General features: G+C 33.0%; 3 protein-coding genes and 1 pseudogene across 4 annotated transcripts; 1 reads left to right on the plus strand and 3 right to left on the minus strand.

The window, feature by feature from the left end:
* The first annotated feature begins 1,818 nt into the window (after window positions 1-1,818).
* On the plus strand, window positions 1,819-6,079 carry LOC124819596 (Transducin/WD40 repeat-like superfamily protein). Its single transcript, XM_047291147.2, has 8 exons — window positions 1,819-2,304; window positions 3,131-3,343; window positions 3,424-3,624; window positions 4,367-4,474; window positions 4,592-4,729; window positions 4,844-5,095; window positions 5,206-5,526; window positions 5,634-6,079. Exons 1-8 carry the CDS (start codon window positions 1,864-1,866, stop codon window positions 5,799-5,801), a joined length of 1,842 nt encoding a protein of 613 aa, XP_047147103.1. The 5' UTR covers window positions 1,819-1,863; the 3' UTR covers window positions 5,802-6,079.
* Window positions 6,080-9,129: 3,050 nt separating this feature from the next.
* LOC124819605 (two-component response regulator 24-like) lies at window positions 9,130-10,441 on the minus strand. Of its 2 annotated transcripts, none has more exons than XM_047291157.2 (3): window positions 10,187-10,441; window positions 9,610-9,852; window positions 9,130-9,512 (listed from the first exon to the last, which is right to left on the minus strand). In XM_047291157.2, exons 2-3 carry the CDS (start codon window positions 9,823-9,825, stop codon window positions 9,339-9,341), a joined length of 390 nt encoding a protein of 129 aa, XP_047147113.1. In that variant the 5' UTR covers window positions 9,826-9,852; window positions 10,187-10,441; the 3' UTR covers window positions 9,130-9,338. The 2 variants fall into 2 exon arrangements, with proteins under 2 accessions (XP_047147113.1, XP_087972782.1); XM_088116656.1 differs by lacking the exon at window positions 10,187-10,441 and adding an exon at window positions 10,036-10,180.
* A 1,760-nt stretch (window positions 10,442-12,201) lies between these two features.
* Window positions 12,202-12,873, minus strand: LOC124819593 (two-component response regulator 24 pseudogene; annotated as a pseudogene).
* A 1,950-nt stretch (window positions 12,874-14,823) lies between these two features.
* Window positions 14,824-16,415, minus strand: LOC124819601 (ammonium transporter 1 member 2-like). Its single transcript, XM_047291152.2, has one exon. The coding sequence runs from the start codon at window positions 16,394-16,396 to the stop codon at window positions 14,930-14,932; it is 1,467 nt and encodes a 488-aa protein (XP_047147108.1). The 5' UTR covers window positions 16,397-16,415; the 3' UTR covers window positions 14,824-14,929.
* Window positions 16,416-18,859: the final 2,444 nt, after the last annotated feature.

An 18,859-nucleotide genomic window follows, 5' to 3' on the forward strand; every position in this document is an offset into this window, starting at 1 on the left:
AATAAATCGATCAAAAATGATTAGTCTAAATAGATCAAACAAAATAATCGACTCAAAGTGGTCGACCAATGGTAATCGAAAAATATACAATATACCAGTATTTTAGCTTTATTAAATCATACTTATAATAATAATGATGCAGTAAGGATTGAGTTATAGACAAAATTTATTAATTATTTATAACTGTGTTTAGATATAATTTAAAGACAGTTACTTCATATGAATGTTATTGAGATTTAATTTAATCATAATGAAATCCATTATCTTGTTTCTTGAAAATAGAAAATAATAATTCAAACTAAATAAAGAAGTTACAATACTATTTATTTATAATAATAATTTTTTTTAAAAATGTCTAAATGTCAAGAGTACAAGAGAACTTTTCAAAAATAAAAATCAATTAAATGAAGGGTATCTGAAATATAAGCTCATTAAATAAGGTAAAATTATTTGAATTGCTTATAATAATTAATCTAAAATAAATACATAATTTTAAATTTCTTGTCCGTATAAGATGGCTAACAATTCATTAAAATTAAACTTTTTTTCTCTTATACAAAATGTTGTGGATTGGATAAAGGTTTGATTCTCTAATAAGAATTGAGCTGGGGTGTTGTTTCCTCCACCACCACAGTTTCTTCCTCCACCTCCCCAATTTATTTTTTCCAAAAATATCCTTAAGTTAATTTTTTCTTTTACTTTTATCATTAACTTTTTATACTTTTAATTAAAAATCCTAATTTTATATCCTCCTTCCAACGCATACCACACTCATCCCCTCTCTCTCTTCTCCTTCTCCCGTTTCTGTCACCCATCCTCACCCCCCTCCCCCACCCCCATAGAAACTAATATGAAATAAACAACAAATAACTGGAAGGAGATATTGTTATATTAGTTTAACATATCATAATATCTATTAAAAGAGCAGTTGCTTTAAGATATTGGGAATTGAAAAATAATGTACATGTGAAGGAGATAATAATTGACTAGACTTGAAATTTGTAAGAATGGAATAGTTTTAGAAAAAAAAAAGAGACAAAAACATCAATGCATATATTTTGAGCAAAGATGCTTGTATTTACAGAAATTATTACAGAAATGGGAAAGAGAAGGAAAAGAGTGGGAGGCAGTGTAAGGGTTGGTGACGGAAATGGAAAAGAGAGAAGAAGAGAGAGGGAGGTGGGTGTGGTGTGCGCTGAAATGAAGATATAAAATTAAAGTTTTTAATTAAAAGTATAAAAAGTTAATGGTAAAAGTAAAAAAAGTTTAACCTAAGAATATTTTTGAAAAAAATAAATAAATTGGAGAAGTGGAAGAAGTAAGGTGTAGTGATGGAGGGAGCAACACCCATTGAGCTGACAGAGGTAATGAGCCGAAGATGACAAAATGGGACGTTTTACTTCCTATACCCCTACAAATTCTTGATGCACGTCCTAATTTTCAAAATAACCCTTATGCCTTTTACAAAAGTGACCTCTAGATGATCTTTTTTGGAAATTGTCTGCTATAAACATTTTGAAATTTTCAGAATATGATTAAAATGAAATTTCTATAATGAAGTTTTTAGAATAAGATTTTCTGAACAATATTTTCATAACATATGAGACCCATTTAATAAAAAAATTTAGAACAAAATTTCCTTTCTATAACACGTGAAGTATAATACTTTTCAAATCAAGTTGTTACAATAGGGGTGCGATTAGTAATGATGCGTTGTAGGAAGCAAAAGCCCAAAGTGGATAAAAATTTCTGAGGTCCGGTCTGAAGAAAATAGAAGGACCAATAATAAAGTATATGAAAAAAAATAGAGAACGAAACGTAGCAGTAATAGAATTTTGTGTTGGTTTTTGTAGTGTGGAGAGAATGGAGGAGGAGGGTGACATATACGATGGTGCTAGAGCTCAGTTTCCTCTGTCGTTCGGGAAGCAATCGAAGCCTCAAACGCCTCTGGAATCCATCCACAATGCGACACGTCGTTCAACTTCCACTTCCAATTCCGATTCCAAAACCACCAACCAGCTTCCCTCTCTGTCCTCCTCTTCCAGGGAATGGCTCAATTCCCTCCGTCCTTCCAAAACCCCTATCCCACCGCCGCCTACCGATCACGACGATGCCCCTCTCGTGGGACCTCCTCCGCCTCCGCCCTCAGCTTCCCACGACGACGACGGGGACGGCGACATGATTGGCCCGCCCCCGCCGCCACCGAACGCGTCGGAGTCCGAAGATGATTCGGATGAAGACGAAGTAGGGACCCGCTTCCGGATTCCCCTTAGTAACGAAATTGTTCTCAAGGGCCATACCAAGGTATTGCTTCCTGAAATTAATGAAAAACGATATATATTTTTATTTCTGATTCCCAAACGCTAGGTTTTTGAATGCTAGCTTTGTTAGTCTCTAGAATTTCAATTCTTGGGCGCTTACCTTCTTTTTAAGTCTTACGATAATCCATTGAAACCCCAAGGGTTCGCGAATATCGTGAATTACTTTAGCTTTTAGCTTAGCTATAAGTCGTGGTTTGGCTGCAATTAATTGTTCTTTTTTTAACGAGTGGGGCATGATGGAAAGTATCAGCGCTGCAGCTACTGTAAACTATAAAGAGACTATGAAGAAGGTCAGATTGCTACTAGAAATAATTCATATTTTTTCATTGGCTCCTTACTAGAACCCTAAATTAAATAGCTAGGTATTGGATAACAACCCTGTCAATGTCATCAACTTCTTTAGGGATTTATAATTAAAATTAAAATTGAAATACATAATATGCTAGGCCCATCCAATTTGATTTTTTCACCATTTAGGTTTATGGGCAGGTTTTCCCCTTCCTAGGCCAATCGTATCAGGATACAACAACTATGTACTGAATTAGAACTAAGGTTTTAAATCACGTTTTGCAGCTGTGTCTGACGTATGTGACCAAAGTGGCATAAATTGTAATCATGGAGACTTGAAAAACCTTTAACCTTGATTATGCAACTGAAATTGTAGTCGTGTATCATTTTTCACAATTTGACTAGAACCCAAGACAGGCCAGCACCGGCTGTAGGTTCTCCAAATCTGAAAGTGATAGGAAAGGAAACCAGTTGTGTATGGGAGTAATTTGTTAATGATAATTCCTGGGAAATATTAACAGGTTGTGTCAGCTCTTGCTGTGGATCATACGGGATCAAGAGTGCTTTCTGGAAGCTATGACTATACAGTACGAATGTATGACTTTCAAGGAATGAATGCTCGACTGGAATCTTTTCGTCAGCTGGAGCCATTTGAAGGTCATCAAGTTCGCAATTTAAGCTGGAGTCCAACTGCTGATCGCTTTTTGTGCGTCACTGGATCAGCTCAAGCAAAGGTAGGGATGGCATCACTTTCTGCTAGTTTTTTGTGTTTGTGTGTGATCCTGCATTAATTCTGCTTTTTGTCCTACCACAGATTTATGACCGAGATGGGCTTACTTTGGGAGAGTTTGTGAAGGGAGACATGTATATTCGTGATTTAAAGAATACCAAGGGCCACATATCTGGATTGACATGTGGAGAGTGGCATCCAAAAACTAAAGAGACCATTTTAACATCATCAGAAGATGGCTCACTACGCATATGGGATGTTAATGACTTCAAAAGTCAGAAGCAGGTTTAGGAATTTTACCAGTCTTCTTCCATTGTAAATGTTATCATTGGAGTAGCTCCATGCACTGTGATTTTGTTTGTACTTTTAATCACTTTGGGGGAAAAAGAGCCTTTCCAACATATATGGGGGCCTACTTGGATTTTCTTGAAATAAAACTTTAGCCTTCATACAGAAAATTCGCTGAAAGCATCTCTCGCTTCTGGCATTACTTGTACCATTATTGACTGCTATTTTACCAGTCTTCTTCCATTGTAAATGTTTTCATTGGAGTTGCTCCATGCACTGATTTTTTTTGTACTTAATCACTTTAGGGGAAAAGAGCCTTTTGAACATATATGTGGGAATACTTGGATTTTCTTGAAATAAAACTTTAGCCTTCATACAGAAAAGTCGCTGAATGCATCTCTCGCTTCTTGCATTACTTGTACCATTATTGACTGCTATTTTGCATGTGGTTATGAGGAAATCATCGGCATTGTCTTAAAATCCTTTCTTCTGCTCGGGGGTAAAGAGCCTTTCAAACATATATGGGGGGCTACTTGGATTTTCTTGAAATAAAACTTTAGCCTTTATACAGAAAAGTGGCTGGAGGCATCTCTTACTTGCTTCTAGTATTACTTGTACTATTATTGACTTCTATTTTGCATGTGGTTATAAGGAAATCATCGGCATTGTGATAAATTTATGCTTTTTTTTACAATTTTTTGATATTATTGAAGTTTTGTTGTTATCATTCAATGGTTAGGTCATTAAACCAAAGCTCGCAAGACCTGGAAGAGTTCCTGTAACCACATGTGCATGGGATCGTGATGGTAAATGCATTGCTGGTGGTATAGGAGATGGTTCGATCCAGGTATCATTTTTTTACTCTGATGTTACCAAGCAAGAAAGTCAATAGATGCTGATTTTAAGCTTACGCGAAACAGTGTTAACAGTTAGTTTTCTCCTGAACGGTCATTAATTTTAACAGATTTGGAATATTAAGCCTGGTTGGGGGAGTAGGCCAGATCTACACATTGAAAAAGGACATGAAGATGATATTAGTGGTCTGAAATTTTCTAGTGATGGGAGAATCTTATTGTCAAGGAGTTTTGATGGTTCATTGAAGGTAAATAAAAGATCACATATCTGAAATCTTCTTAAAGGTTGTTGCTATTTTCTTTTAGGCATGCAGTACATCTGACGATCCTGACTATCTATTGATCAATGAATTATGCCTCAGGTTTGGGATCTACGCAAAATAAAGGAACCATTAAAGGTATTTGAGGATCTGCCAAATCACTATGGACAAACAAATATTGCCTTCAGTCCCGATGAGCAACTCTTTTTGACTGGAACATCTGTGGAAAGGGAGAGCTCGACAGGAGGTTTATTGTGCTTCTTCGATAGATTAAACCTTGAGCTTGTTTCAAGAGTTGGCATATCATCCACTTGCAGTGTTGTTCAGTGTTATTGGCATCCTAAACTGAATCAGGTAACTCAATATCACAGTTGTGTTAACAATTTTCTGTTATCGGCTTGCATTCTCTGAACTGCATTTGTTTCTCGTGCTTATCACTTGTATCTGAACTATATCTTCTATAGATACTTGCAACTACTGGTGATAAAAGTCAAGGAGGGACTCACGTACTATATGATCCAACCCTAAGTGAGAGAGGAGCTCTTGTATGTGTTGCACGTGCACCAAGGAAAAAATCAATTGATGACTTTGAGGCAAAACCTGTCATTCACAATCCTCACGCTTTACCACTATTTAGAGATCAGCCAAGCCGAAAGCGACAGCGAGAGAAAGTGCTGAAGGATCCATTGAAGTCCCATAAACCTGAATTACCAATTACAGGTCCTGGATTTGGTGGACGAGTTGGTACTAGTCAAGGAAGCTTACTGACCCAGTATCTTCTAAAGGTGTGTTTGTATTTTTGAACACTTTTGTCTAATTTTTCTTGACTTCCGAGTTTTCATGCTTTAGATGAGAAAGTGGAATGTACTTACATTTAACGTAATTATTACAGAAAGGGGGCATGATTAAGGAGACATGGATGGAGGAAGATCCAAGGGAAGCTATCCTGAAATATGCTGATGCTGCAGCGAAGGATCCAAAATTCATTGCTCCAGCATACGCAGAAACCCAACCTGAGCCAGTTTTTGCCAAGTCAGATTCTGAGGATGAAGATAAATGATTAGTTATGTAGTTAGTGTATTACAAGGTTAACACACGATGGTAGGAAGAGTGTAATTTAGTTCGTGAGGTGGAGAGCCTACCTTCTCGGACTAATTCATGAAAGCGTCTGGAATGATGCTTCTGAAATAGTTAGCTCTCCAATGCTTTTAGTAATTTTATTGGGGAAAGGGGTTTTCATGTTTGTACATTAGTCATTTGTAAACTTGATTTTTGCAAACTATTAACATGCTACACTTACAAATTATAGATATTATGATATATTTCTAGTCTTCCAGATTTCATGTTTTGCCTTTTTATCAGAAACCGTCTTGTCAATTTCACAAATGTTGAAAGTGGTTTCTAATGTCTAATTGGGAGGTTTAGATTGGTGTTACTAAATTCATTTATTTTCAGCTTTGTATTGTGTACACGAAGAGTGGTTCTGGTTCTCTATGCACCTCACCAGTTTCTAGTTGCATCTCTAACTTTTCCAAAAAATTGCAATTTTAACTTTCTGATACAGGAAGAGAATCTTTGACCAAATTTTTTTATTCTGATTCTTCTCTCACTTCTTTCTTTAAACCCACGAAACCCTAGTGCAGTCATGCAGCCACACTCCCTCTTCTCTTCCACGCCTCACTTGCACTGATTTCCCTATGTTGTCGTTGCACTTGTCCCCTTATGCCAATGGTGGTTGTTCTTTGCGCTCTTGTTTTGGTGGTCCAGTACTATCTTTCATTTTTCTCGGTGCAGCTATTCTTTTTCGTCGTTCATGTAGAGGTCCTCGTTGTCCTGTTTTCGTTTGTGCTTCAAATGTATTGAATAATACATAGAGAGAATGTGTTTGTGCTTTTGATTGAAATATATTGAATAATGCATAAAGAGAATGCGTAGGAGGGTATGTTTGGAGTTGATCGTGAAAAGGAAAATGAAAACGCTGCGTTGAAACCTTCGTTGACGTTTGAAGACTGTCACGACCTTAATCAGTTTACGAAAGCTGATTAAATTTTCGTCGACTTTCAAAAGCTGGTTAACGCTTCATCAACATTTAAAATATGTTTATATTTTCTTTTTAATTTTTGATTTTTGATTTTAATTTTATAGATTTTGTTTATCTTTTAATTTTTTATTACACATTTTGCTGGTTCTTTTAAATTTTGCAATTGTTTTTATTTGTTTTTTTTTATGTATGATTTTTTTTTAATTTTTTTAATTGCTTGTTTTATATTTTTTTGATTTTTTTATTAATGTTATTTTTTTTGGTTTTTAATTTTTTAATTTTATATATTTTAGTTAAAAGATATTGCTAAAATAAGAGGTACATTTATCTATCGTGGGGATAATTCATCATAGGATGAAACAAGAAGAAGACCTACGACATCACTTGACGAACTTAAGAAGTTGATGTTGATGTCATTGAAGAACAACAGAAGTATGTTATTGAATAGGGGGATGTTGCTCAACAGAAAGATGAAGTAGGTGGATTTTCAGGAGATCCATAAGAAACATTGACTCATTATACGTAGTATGTTTCATTTTCCTTCTAACAAGGTCATGTTAGTATACAACTTTAATTCGTCCTTAATTGGTTGTATTTTTTTAATGTATATATTTTGTTGTTGTTATGTAGAATTAAGGAGAGATCAAACATGAGAAAAAAATTAATAAATTTGACTTATATATCATGAGGCAATTGAACCTTTTGTTATTAATTCTTGTATAATGTTATTGGTTACCTTAATATCTTAAAAAGGAGTAAAACAAATTTTAAAACTCACATCAATACGTAAACTTACACAATTGATAACAACTTGTATTTTTTAACTAAGTGATGAATGACTCTCAAATTATATTACTTCCAATAATGATAAATAATTTGTATCAATAATTTATGTTAAATTCACAATTACCATGTATTAGGAATAGTAAAATTTTGTTTTCTCTTCACTTACTCGATATTTGTAGACTAAATTTTTTTTTCTCAATTTTAGAAAATTTACTAGTGATTCCAAGCAAGCATTTAACCTAATTAGTAAATAGTCATCATGTGTTAGAAATTATTTATTCCCTGACAAATGTGTTCAATCCTTCCATATAAAGATGACTCTAGTTTAGAATTTTAATCATGGAGGAAAAGATCGAAATTAATAATCATTTTAAAATTCAAATTTTAGATATGAGGAAATTGAGCTTAAATTCAAATTTACTTATCATAAACTAAAAACATATGATGATAAAAAAAAAAACTGAAAACATATACTTTACTTTTTCTTTAATACTATATACGCACTTAATTATTGCTTGAGTCAATCTTATATAACCATACTTACATTTATTAGTTAGTGAACCTGCGTGATGCATAAATTTTTAATAATATTGATTGAAAATTTTGTCAAATTAATTATAGTAAATAATAGAAGATGTCATTTTTCTTTCTTTGATGTAATGTTTACTTTAATATGAACTACGGTTACTTATACGTTATAAGTTACAATATAATTATAATATGATCATTAATTTTAAATTAATAATGAAGATATTTTTCTTTCCCTCAAAACCATCACTATTCAGTGCCAAAAAATCAACTTGGTTTTGTTTCAATTTTTCGAAAACAATTTGTTTGCTTTGCTACAAGATGTCAGTTTTAGAAAATGAATGAGAAAAGGAGAACGTGCAACTAAGAATAAATAAAGGGTAATTTGAGAAAAAAAAAGATAAATAAAAATAAATTTTCAGTCATCATTCATTAAAAAATACAAAAGAAAATTTATCAATACAAATATATTTCCTGTTGTTATAACATGTTATGTTCTTTCACCCTAGATTCTGTCCCTTCATTTATATAACATGGTGTCCCCTCCAATTATTTAGTTAGGCACACATCACTTAGAGCTTGAGAATCTATCATTATCAAGCCTCCATTGAACTTAGTCTGTCTCAATAATCACTTTAACATAAATAGGTTAAATAAAACATCACATCAAATAGGATTAATTTTCACAAGATATGTATCTTTAAGACCGAATAATTCTGAAAATAAATAAAATAATTATTAAATAGTTGGATTATTTATTGTGAAATTATTATGAAACTTGAGCCAACAACGAACAAATAAATGTTTTCAGTAAGTTACATTTAGATTGTACAAAAGTTTTTGAGAAGTTAATATAAGAGAATTTCACAAATTAGTTTATCTATGAAAGTTTATTGTTTTTCATTTTATAAAGGAAAATTTTACATGAATTCACTTGACACCTAATAGGGAAATAACATTTTAAAATTTGTAGTAGATTTTTCCTAAATTATTTTATATTTTAAAATAAAAATATGATAATTGGTGTTGGATAAGTGCTCATTAGAATGTGGGGTGTGTGTATCACCACCACCCCTTTTTATAAAGTTACAGAAAAGATCAATGAACTGCTACAAGTTGACAATATTGTTGATGAATAAAAGACGATGTTGAACTTTTCTCTACATTTTATAGAAACATATCACATTATTCAACATAGAGATTTGTCCACGTTGTTGCCTAACATGGTAAAATGTTGGATTTTCATGATTTGATCTTATCAAGAATTGCTTTGAGCGTATCAACAGTCAAGGGTTTTGTGTAGTACTCATCTAGTCCTGCTTCCATGAATTGTTGTACGTTCTCTGCACCACGTGATGATGATGACACACCCACAATCATGTCACGAATTCCCATTGAACGAAGTTGCTTTGTTGCCTAAATAAGAACAAGCAGCAACAAAATCTAAGTATAACTTATACATGCATGCATGCACGACCAGATATCCATGTTGTGAAATTAGTTAACTTCGTACCTCAATTCCATTCATGACAGGCATGTCTTTATCCATGAGAATTAGGTCAAAACTTTCACCATTGCAGTAAAGGTCCACTGCTTTTTTCCCATTTTCCACTGAAGCAAGATTTTCCACCCCAACCTTTTTCAACAGCGCTTGATGAGTCATTCGGTTGACTCTGTCATCATCCACAACAAGTGCTTTCAATTGAGAACTTGAGTTCTTAGGTTTCATTGTATATATGCCTTTGTTACTTTCTCCCTGAACAAGAAAAAAACATATATTTCAGCTCACGATCAGCAAAGAAGAAGATTTACAATACCTATGTATAACCTAGTACTACAAAATACACTGTGCAGCACGCATAACCACAGACTAAACACCATAAGAATGTAAGAACCGTGTATATTTTCATCATCCCAACGCGTAAATATAATATCCTACCTGCTGCATACCAGTGACTTGGTTTCAGATCACTTCACAAGATATAAATATTCCAAGTATCATAGATGAAAACTGTGAAATTGTGCATGAATATGCATCTGCTAAATACATATTATGAAGATTTCAAGATGATGTGTGGGAGTAAATTGACCTGCACCAGAAATATCTTCTCACGATCTTGAAACTAGAGCAACAATGAGTAGGAGAGGAATGACTTAGGAGTAAAAATGAGTTTCAAGAAAGATATGGCAGAGCAAGAATGAGAGCGAAGAAACTATCAATGTGTGAATATAAAGCAAGTTTGTTTGAGTGTTATGCCTATTTATGGCTATCCCATGTAGTTAATATTCACACGTACACAAGATTCGGATTTTGTGCAGATTCTGAAAATCTGAGGATGTTTTTTTTTTTTTTCTGTTTTAGCAAATAAAAGGAGACAATAAGTGAAAAACACACGACAAGGCTTAAACAGAAAAAATACAAAGTCAAATTTCTAAATTAAGTTGAAAATATGTTTTCTTGCTCAAATATATCAGATTACATTAGTCTCCCGGTCTATTCGTTAAAGAAAAATCAGCAGCCTAAGACCATGTTCTTTGAAACATGGTTGATTAAGTTGATTAAACACGCATGATTAAAGTAAATTGACACATAATTCACTGTTTTAGTATCAATTCAGAAGGAAGATTGGTTTCACAGTTGGCAATTAGTAAAGACAGATTTATGCAACAGCGATCATGAAAATTGGCTCACCTTTTCAACAGAATAAGATTTGGAAACTCAATTACAAAAACAAGAGTTGTGGAATATTGGACTTTGATGATGAATGAAAGAATAATAATGACATGTTTAGACTGCATCACTGTTACACGTATATATGAACGAGTCAGCTTCATCTTATTCCATGCTCCCAAATACTGTCCAAGGGAAACCCTCTGTAAGACAGAAATACAAGGTCCATTGCACCGAATATAGAATTTTCATACCAGAAATACACACTGAATGAGGAATAATCTACATCTTTACGTACGTAATCGACAAAGAGGATATTCTCCAAAGTGTGGCATGACCAATTTTTTCATGGGGTGGACCTCATGGTTTTTCAGCATATCCTGTCACTTAGCAAGGGAGTAATCTCGATCATGTAACAAAAAGTGGTTTTCTCTTTTTTCGAGGAGCACACATTACCACTTTGATTTTACAGGTTCCACCTAAAGCTATCAAATTCCGACACTGACATCTTCAGTAGCTCGTAAATAATTGTGTTTGGATTTGGACTGCGACTATGAATAGGATTCTTGGACATCATTGGCTTCTAAAAATAATAATTATAATTGAAAGTAATATTATAATGATTTTTTTAGTAAAGTTAAAAATAATGATAGGATAATATACATTTTATATTCATTTAACACATGTTATTCTTACATAAATAAAATGGTAGTAAAAGATTAAATTTTGTATTTTTTTCATAAAAAAAAAGTAAGTAAAAAGGAAGAATAGGTTAGCTTAAGAATATATTATGAATTGGAAACATGGACCCTACTGATCCATAACATTTTGTGTATATATATATATATATATATATGAGTACAGCTTTGAGAGTTCTATTTACAGCTCACAAAGCATGTATCACATTGAGTGAAAAGTCATATATATTTTAACTGGTCATATAGAATATTTAATGTGCTGATATCTTGACTGGGTAAACTACAGATTACATGTGCAAAGTTGTTTAGTTAGGCACATATTGACCCAGTTTGAGAATCTATATCATTATTGAACCTGCATTGAACTTAGACCCTCTATTACAGAATAATTTGATTATACCCTTGAAATCTTATCCATGTAGAAAAGGAGAAAAGAACATATCATATTAATTAATTTTGACACTATATTTATGTTTAAGAACCCAGCATAGCTAGCTATGTGATTATTAAATGATCACTGTATTATTATGCAATTACTGTGAAACTTGACCCATATAATAGATCAAACACCCAAAAACTATACAGTTGAAAACACATCAAAATCAGTTATACATCTCGATCTAAAAGTTAGTTGGAACTTCGAAACAGAAAGCAGAATTGAATAAGGAACCCTTTGCAAGATTGATCAAGAATAACAAGTCATTTTGGAATTTTCTCCTTATTTTTGTACATACAAAACTTCTCTGTGTTCACAGTACTAACAAAAACTGACATTGTTTACTTACACTGCATCCATTACACAAAGTTTGGATTTTTCATGACTTAATCTTCTCAAGAATTTCACCAAGAATTTTAACAGTCAAGGGTTTTGTGTAGAAGCCATTCAGCCCTGCTTCAACAAATTCTTTTACATATATCTGATTAGAGGTTGATGACGACACACCAAAGATCTTGCAACTAACGCCCATTGAACGAAGTGTCCTTGTTGCCTGTGTAAAAGTTTCATCACACACACATATGCACGTGCATCTCACTAAATAAATGTTTCATTACCACACACCAAACATTCAAGAATATAAACAAAACCTAATCAAGATAGTGTTTTGAATTCCCTACCCAGGAATCTGTCATGAAAATAATATTTACGTACCTCAGTTCCATTCATGACTGGCATGTCCTTGTCCATGAGAATCAGGTCAAAACTTTGACCATTGTTGTGAAGTTCAACTGCTTCTTTGCCATTTTCCACAGCAACGTGATCTTTTACCCCAACTCTGTCCAACAGCATTTTGTGAGTCAGTCGAACAACCTTATCATCATCTACAATAAGAACTTTTAATTGGGTCCCTGAGTTGTCAGATTTTGTTGCGTGTTTGTCTTTGTCTTTGTCTCTGCGTTCATCTTCCATGACTTGCACGTCCTTTCACCCCTTGATGTACCCAAAAATATTTCTTTAAAAGGAAAGTAAAAAGACAAATATTTTAATGTCTCACTCGAACAAGAAAGAATTAATTAAGCTAATTAAACATGTGCACATTTGAATTCATGATTAAGCATCAGAAACACTACTCAGATGAAACTCTATTAATTCTAAACCTCTGCAATGGATGAATATTAAAATATGTATGAAAGATTGTGATGACGTTGGAGTAACACTGACCTGCACCTGAAATCTTTATCGAGATTTTGAGGCTAGAGCATCATAATTTGGTAGGAGACGGAAAATGATGAATTACAAGAAATGATACGATACATTTTCAAGATAAACGGGACGCGCGTTATAGCAAAAATGGGTTCTAATTAAACTGAAGAAACTGGATGATGCCTCCGGATAAAATGAGACAAACGTAATTTCATTTTTTTAACACTTAAAAGAAGTAACCAAGTGATAGGACAATATTATAACCATATAATCAGAGAAAAATTAACCGACACAAACTCAGTTTAAAAAATATAAAAAATTTCAAAATTAATTACTTCCAAAAACGAGACAAAGGTGAGAGAAGACAAAGAAGAAAAATATACTCAATTTAAAAGAAAAACATAATGTATTTCTAAATAACTTTTTTCAGATCTTACCACAAAATAAATTTTCTCTACCAAAATTTTTATTTTCTCATATAATGAATCATATGATAATTAAAATTGTTATAATAAGATAACGGATTAACCTTTTGTTGAAGTGTGATTAGTTATTAGTGACTCTTTATAAACAAGAAATGGTCCTTAGGATATTAGAAACAAATGAAAAACTTGCAATGCTGCTAATACTATAGAATTAAAAAATATAAAATTACATGTGTATTTTAGATAACTGAAGTTTATTAGTATATGTATATATATATATATATATATATATATATAGGTTTTGGTTTAACCTATAATCGAAACTTATATCCCTATACCTAAAATAAAATATTTTAAAATAATAGAGACATTTTTTTAAATTATTAAAAACTTTTAAACTTTTGATTATTAGACTGTCCAAATCTGTTCCTATATAAATTTCAATTTTATACACAATAAATATTTTAAAAAGAATGATATATATTTTTAATTATTATAAATTTATAGGGTTCGGTATTCAACCCGAGACATATTAGACGAAGTCAAAAACATCCTTTTACAATAGTGCTAAAACTTCGTTTGACACAAACAAATTAACAGAACTGGATTAGGAAGATTAATTTTAAAATTTGATAACCAAACTATATCAAAGTTTAAAATAATGACGAATTTTAACTTCACCACAAAGTTTAAAAAATAAAAACATAAACCTTACATAAATTTAAAAATAAATCTAAAAGTTAAAAAAATTCCTGAGTTATCTAAAATATTATAATACAACCACTGTTATTAGAAGTGGTGAATCAATCCTAGAAATACACCATGTCACTTGTTATATTCATAAAAAATCAATATAAACTCTTCTATAGCACACTTCCAAATGCTACATTGTATAACTCATATATAAGGTATTCTACTCATTCCACTAAACTTATCTTCCAAACTGGCATAGAAAAACAACTAATTTTTTCTATCGATCTCTCCTAAAATTATAAGAGTAATGGATTCCAATTAAATTTGTACTACAAATGGAAAATCATGGATGGGCATTATAACATTGGATCAAGAGAACTTTTTTTTTTAACTTGCCATGTTTAATGAATAGCATAGTTGTAACAAAATAAAATACTATCAACAATAATTTTGTATGTAATGTGTTTGATGATGCAAACCTATTGAACAGAGAAACACAAACACAAACATATAAATACCCGAAACTGATTATACATTACTGTCTTGGAAAAGGGTATATCAGTGATTCAGACAGTAGCTATGTAGCATTGGTGAAGCATTGATCCATAATAGTTTAGTATTTTACCGTCTGTATAGTGAGGAAGCACATAAGGTGTTTCTATGCAGACTCGAGAGAATATTATTGTTTTCTATTTAAAAACAGATCAAACAGTTGCTTCAAATACCGGATTCCTTCCATTCTTTTCGTTATACTCATATGCCATTCCTCCATGGCTGGTTAAATCCAACCCCGCCATCTCCTCATCATGTGATATCCTCAGCAGGTCCAGTTTCAACAGCACAAAGAACACTGTTCCCATTGTGACACTCACCCAAGCAATGATGGACAAAATCTGAACAACATGTGCAGCCAACAACCTTGCACCTCCTCCCATGAACAACCCATAAGGTCTACTAGGTAGCCCTGGATAAACCTCATTCACATACTCCTTCTTAGCAAACAAAGCAGTGAAGATAATCCCCCATGTGCCACACCCGCCATGAAGTTGGGCAGCTTCAAGAGGGTCATCATACTTCAACTTCTCAGCAAGCATGTTGAAACCAATCAGCACCCAAGCAGCTACAAACCCACATATGATCGCCGCCCAAGGATCCACCACTGCACACCCTCCAGTAACAGCAGCAAACCCTCCAAGCAAACCATTGCACACATCAGTCACATTCCAATGTCCCGTTTGCATACGTTTCGCAAACAGTGTTGTCAGTGCTGCTGAACATCCAGCAAGAGTTGTGGTCACTGCAGTTCTCCCAACAGCACTCCATTGTCCATAATAAGAACCACTCTCTCCATAAGCCTTCAAAATATTCAGAAACGAACCAGGGTTGAAACCATACCAACCAAACCACAACAAGAACGTCCCCAAAATAACCAACGTTCCACTGTGTCCTTTCATTGGCACAGCCTTTCCACTATGATCAAACCTCCCAATTCTAGGGCCTTCAATCACAGCACCCCATAACCCAGCAACAGCACCAACCAAATGAACAACACCAGACCCAGCAAAATCAATAACCCCTGATCCAAACAACAAACCCTCCCCTCTCGCAGCACTACCCCACCCATCAGAACACCAAAACCAATGCGCCACAATAGGGTACACCAAACCAGTCAAAACCGACGAGTAAATCAAATAAGCCACAAACTGTGTTCTCTCCGCGATGGAACCACTTGTAATCCCCGCAGCAGCAATGGCAAAAGCCCATTGAAAGAGAAAGTACCCGTAGTCAAAACCCGACGACGGAATCTTATCGAGGCCAAAGAAGTGTTTCCCAATGAAACCGTTGGAAGGGGTGCCAAAAGCAAAGGCAAAGCCAAACACGTAGAAGAAGATGCCACCGGTGGCGGCATCCAGGACATTCGTCAGCATAATGTTCATGGTGTTCTTGGCACGTACAGAACCAGCACAAAGCATGGCAAAGCCAAGTTGCATGGCGAATACAAGGTAAGCAGAGAAGAGAAGAAAAGTGTTGTCAACAGCATAAGTGGTGTCCACAAACTTGTTTGAAATAGCCTCAAAACGGCCGCAGATGTATTCTGCAGCAGCGGTGGCGTTGGCGCCGCCGCCAAGAAGAGGGTGGAGGTCGGTGGCAGAACAAGTGTAAGCAGCCATGATGGTGCTAATGGCGGTGTTGGAAACACCCTTTGATTTATGTAACAATAAAACAACAATAGGGTTTGCTGTCAAGGTAGTTGTTTTATGTGGACCGGGTCGTTGGTGGTTTTGTTTTGTTTTGTTGTTTGGACAAGAAACGTTAATTGTGGCCTTAATTTCTCTCGCGTATTAGGGTTACCATTTCACACGTGTAAATTTCAACTGCTCAAGCTTATTTTGAGTTCCCTGTTGACATTAATTCCTATATAAATCTTCAATATGTTGTTTTTGCTTTTGAAGTTTAGTATAAACTGTGTTTTCAGTTTGAATTCAGTTTTTGTCTTTGTTTTTAAAGAATGACTGTGAAAAAAAAATGAATAAAATGAGTTAACCAATATATTTTATCTCACTTCTAAAAAAACTGACCTACTAACATAAAAATAATTACATGTAATAAAAGATAATTAAACCTGTTAAAAATTAGAACAAATAATATTGTTTTTAAAATAACATGAACCTTGACAACAAAATAAATAGGAATCATAAAAATTGTAAAACTAATTAGAACAAGTGTTTGACCACAATAATAAATTTAATTAATGATAAAAAATACATTTTGACAGCCATAATAAATTTAATTAATGAAAAAGAACACATAGTAAAAGTATTGAAAAATATCATACGATTTCTGAGCCACGCATAGGATAAATGCAAGTAAACTTTCACAATATTACAACAGCTTACTAAAAAAATATGAAGAGAAATAGTTCTTAATTTAAAATTAATTTTATAAATCTAAATGGCACTTATCAGTTTTTAACGCGTTTTGTTTTTCTAAAGGAATCAAAATAATGTTCTAAAAATATATAATACTAAATTGAAAATTTAAAAACTTAATACATTAAAACGCGGAAATAGAACGTAAATAGAACGTAATGAAGGACTAAAAATAATAGTTTTCTAAATTCATTTTTCATATTCTAACTTTTGGTTTTAAAATAAACTTCTTTAAGAAAAACCTATCATATTAAAGTTAGTTTAGAGATAAATTTATATGGTAGCTATTGGTTATAATACAAGTTTGAACTCTGTGTTAATTCTCTTTCAATATAGTTTTTAAGTGATCTACGTGAAAGGTTTTAAACATATCTTTAAAAACATTTAAAAATTAAAAATATTAAAATAACTAAAATAAAAATAAGTTATTAGTGTAAGATTATCTTTTGGTTTTAAAAAACAGTTCTCTTCTTCTAATTTTTAGTTTCAAAGCTTTAAAATTCTTCTATCATATTAAAATTAGTTTTAAGTGTGTTTGTGTGTGAGAAAAATAAAGGTGTAAATTAATCCCATGGTTCATACGTAAGTCCTAATGCATCTTTGAATAAGTATTGTTTTTATAGGACCAACAAATGACAAGGTAAATAAAAAACCATACCGTAAAGCTCTTTCATAAAGTCGACTAAATTAAGGTCAAAGTAGGATTTGTCTTTTCAAAAGACTTTAATTATCTCTTTAAAACAATACCTTAACTTTGGATCAAAGGTCGAGATGGACCAGTTTGAGTTGAAAATCGAGATAAATTGGCCCTCGTGGAAAGTTGAGGTAGGTTGACTCTGATTTAAGATCAAGAAGGATCGACCCAAGTTCAAGGTTGAAATGACCTACCCTAGGTCGAGACAAATCGATTTTAGCCTAATATCAAGACAGCTTGTTATGGACCAAAAGTCGAAACAAGTCTTCCCGAGTCGAAAGTCGGGATATGTAGTCCCATGTCAAAGGACAAGATGGGTCGAATGTTTAAAAGGTCAAAACTGGTCGATCTGGGTCGAAGGTTGGGATGTGTTATCCCTAACTGAAGGTCGAGACAAGTCATCCTAAACTAAAAGTTGAGACGGATAATTTCATATTGAAGGTCGAGACAAATTGTTCCCAATCTAATGAGATGGACCAAATTAACATCTATATGAGATAATTACTAGTTTCGATATACAAAACTAAAACTCTATGTTATTAACATGTTTCAATAGTTTTTGAGTGATAAGTTATATTAAAAGTTAAAACAAAACTTTTTAAAAAGTCCTAAAGGTTAGATTCAATAACCAAGTTTAACAAACTTTTCTAATTAAAAACATTAATATAGATATATCAAAAGAACTAACTCAACTTATTTATAACCTATAAAGAAAGGCTTTTTTTCTTTTCAACCATCTTTATAATTTCTTCTTACGTCGTTTTCGTAAATTTGGGATGACTAGATAGGATTGTGAATGCAATTCAAAAATGTATTTTGAGTTGCATGACCTAAAAATCTTGAAATATATTACATATTATTATTATTATGTAATCTAGAAATGTATTATAGATTATATAATATGAAATATATTTACAAATTTGGTTAGTGCACAAAAACAAAATATATATTATAATGACATTAGTGCAGTTTTGAATTTTAAACTCATGTTATATGTTTCGGTTGTATAG

This window comes from Vigna umbellata, chromosome 5 (genome assembly GCF_029865625.1).
Source record: "Vigna umbellata cultivar VRB3 chromosome 5, Vumbellata_1.0, whole genome shotgun sequence".
Classification (NCBI taxonomy): domain Eukaryota; kingdom Viridiplantae; phylum Streptophyta; class Magnoliopsida; order Fabales; family Fabaceae; genus Vigna; species Vigna umbellata.

What these genes read in the sequence shown, in the direction of transcription:
- LOC124819596 (XM_047291147.2), top strand. Translation starts at nt 1,864, where the DNA reads ATGGAGGAGGAGGGTGACATATACGATGGTGCTAGAGCTCAGTTTCCT. An exon ending in TTCTCAAGGGCCATACCAAG is followed by an intron (nt 2,305 to 3,130) that starts GTATTGCTTCCT and finishes AAATATTAACAG; the next exon opens with GTTGTGTCAGCTCTTGCTGT. An exon ending in CTGGATCAGCTCAAGCAAAG is followed by an intron (nt 3,344 to 3,423) that starts GTAGGGATGGCA and finishes GTCCTACCACAG; the next exon opens with ATTTATGACCGAGATGGGCT.
- LOC124819605 (XM_088116656.1), bottom strand. An exon ending in CTGTCATGAATGGAATTGAG is followed by an intron (nt 9,513 to 9,609) that starts GTACGAAGTTAA and finishes GTTCTTATTTAG; the next exon opens with GCAACAAAGCAACTTCGTTC.
- LOC124819601 (XM_047291152.2), bottom strand. Translation starts at nt 16,396, where the DNA reads ATGGCTGCTTACACTTGTTCTGCCACCGACCTCCACCCTCTTCTTGGC.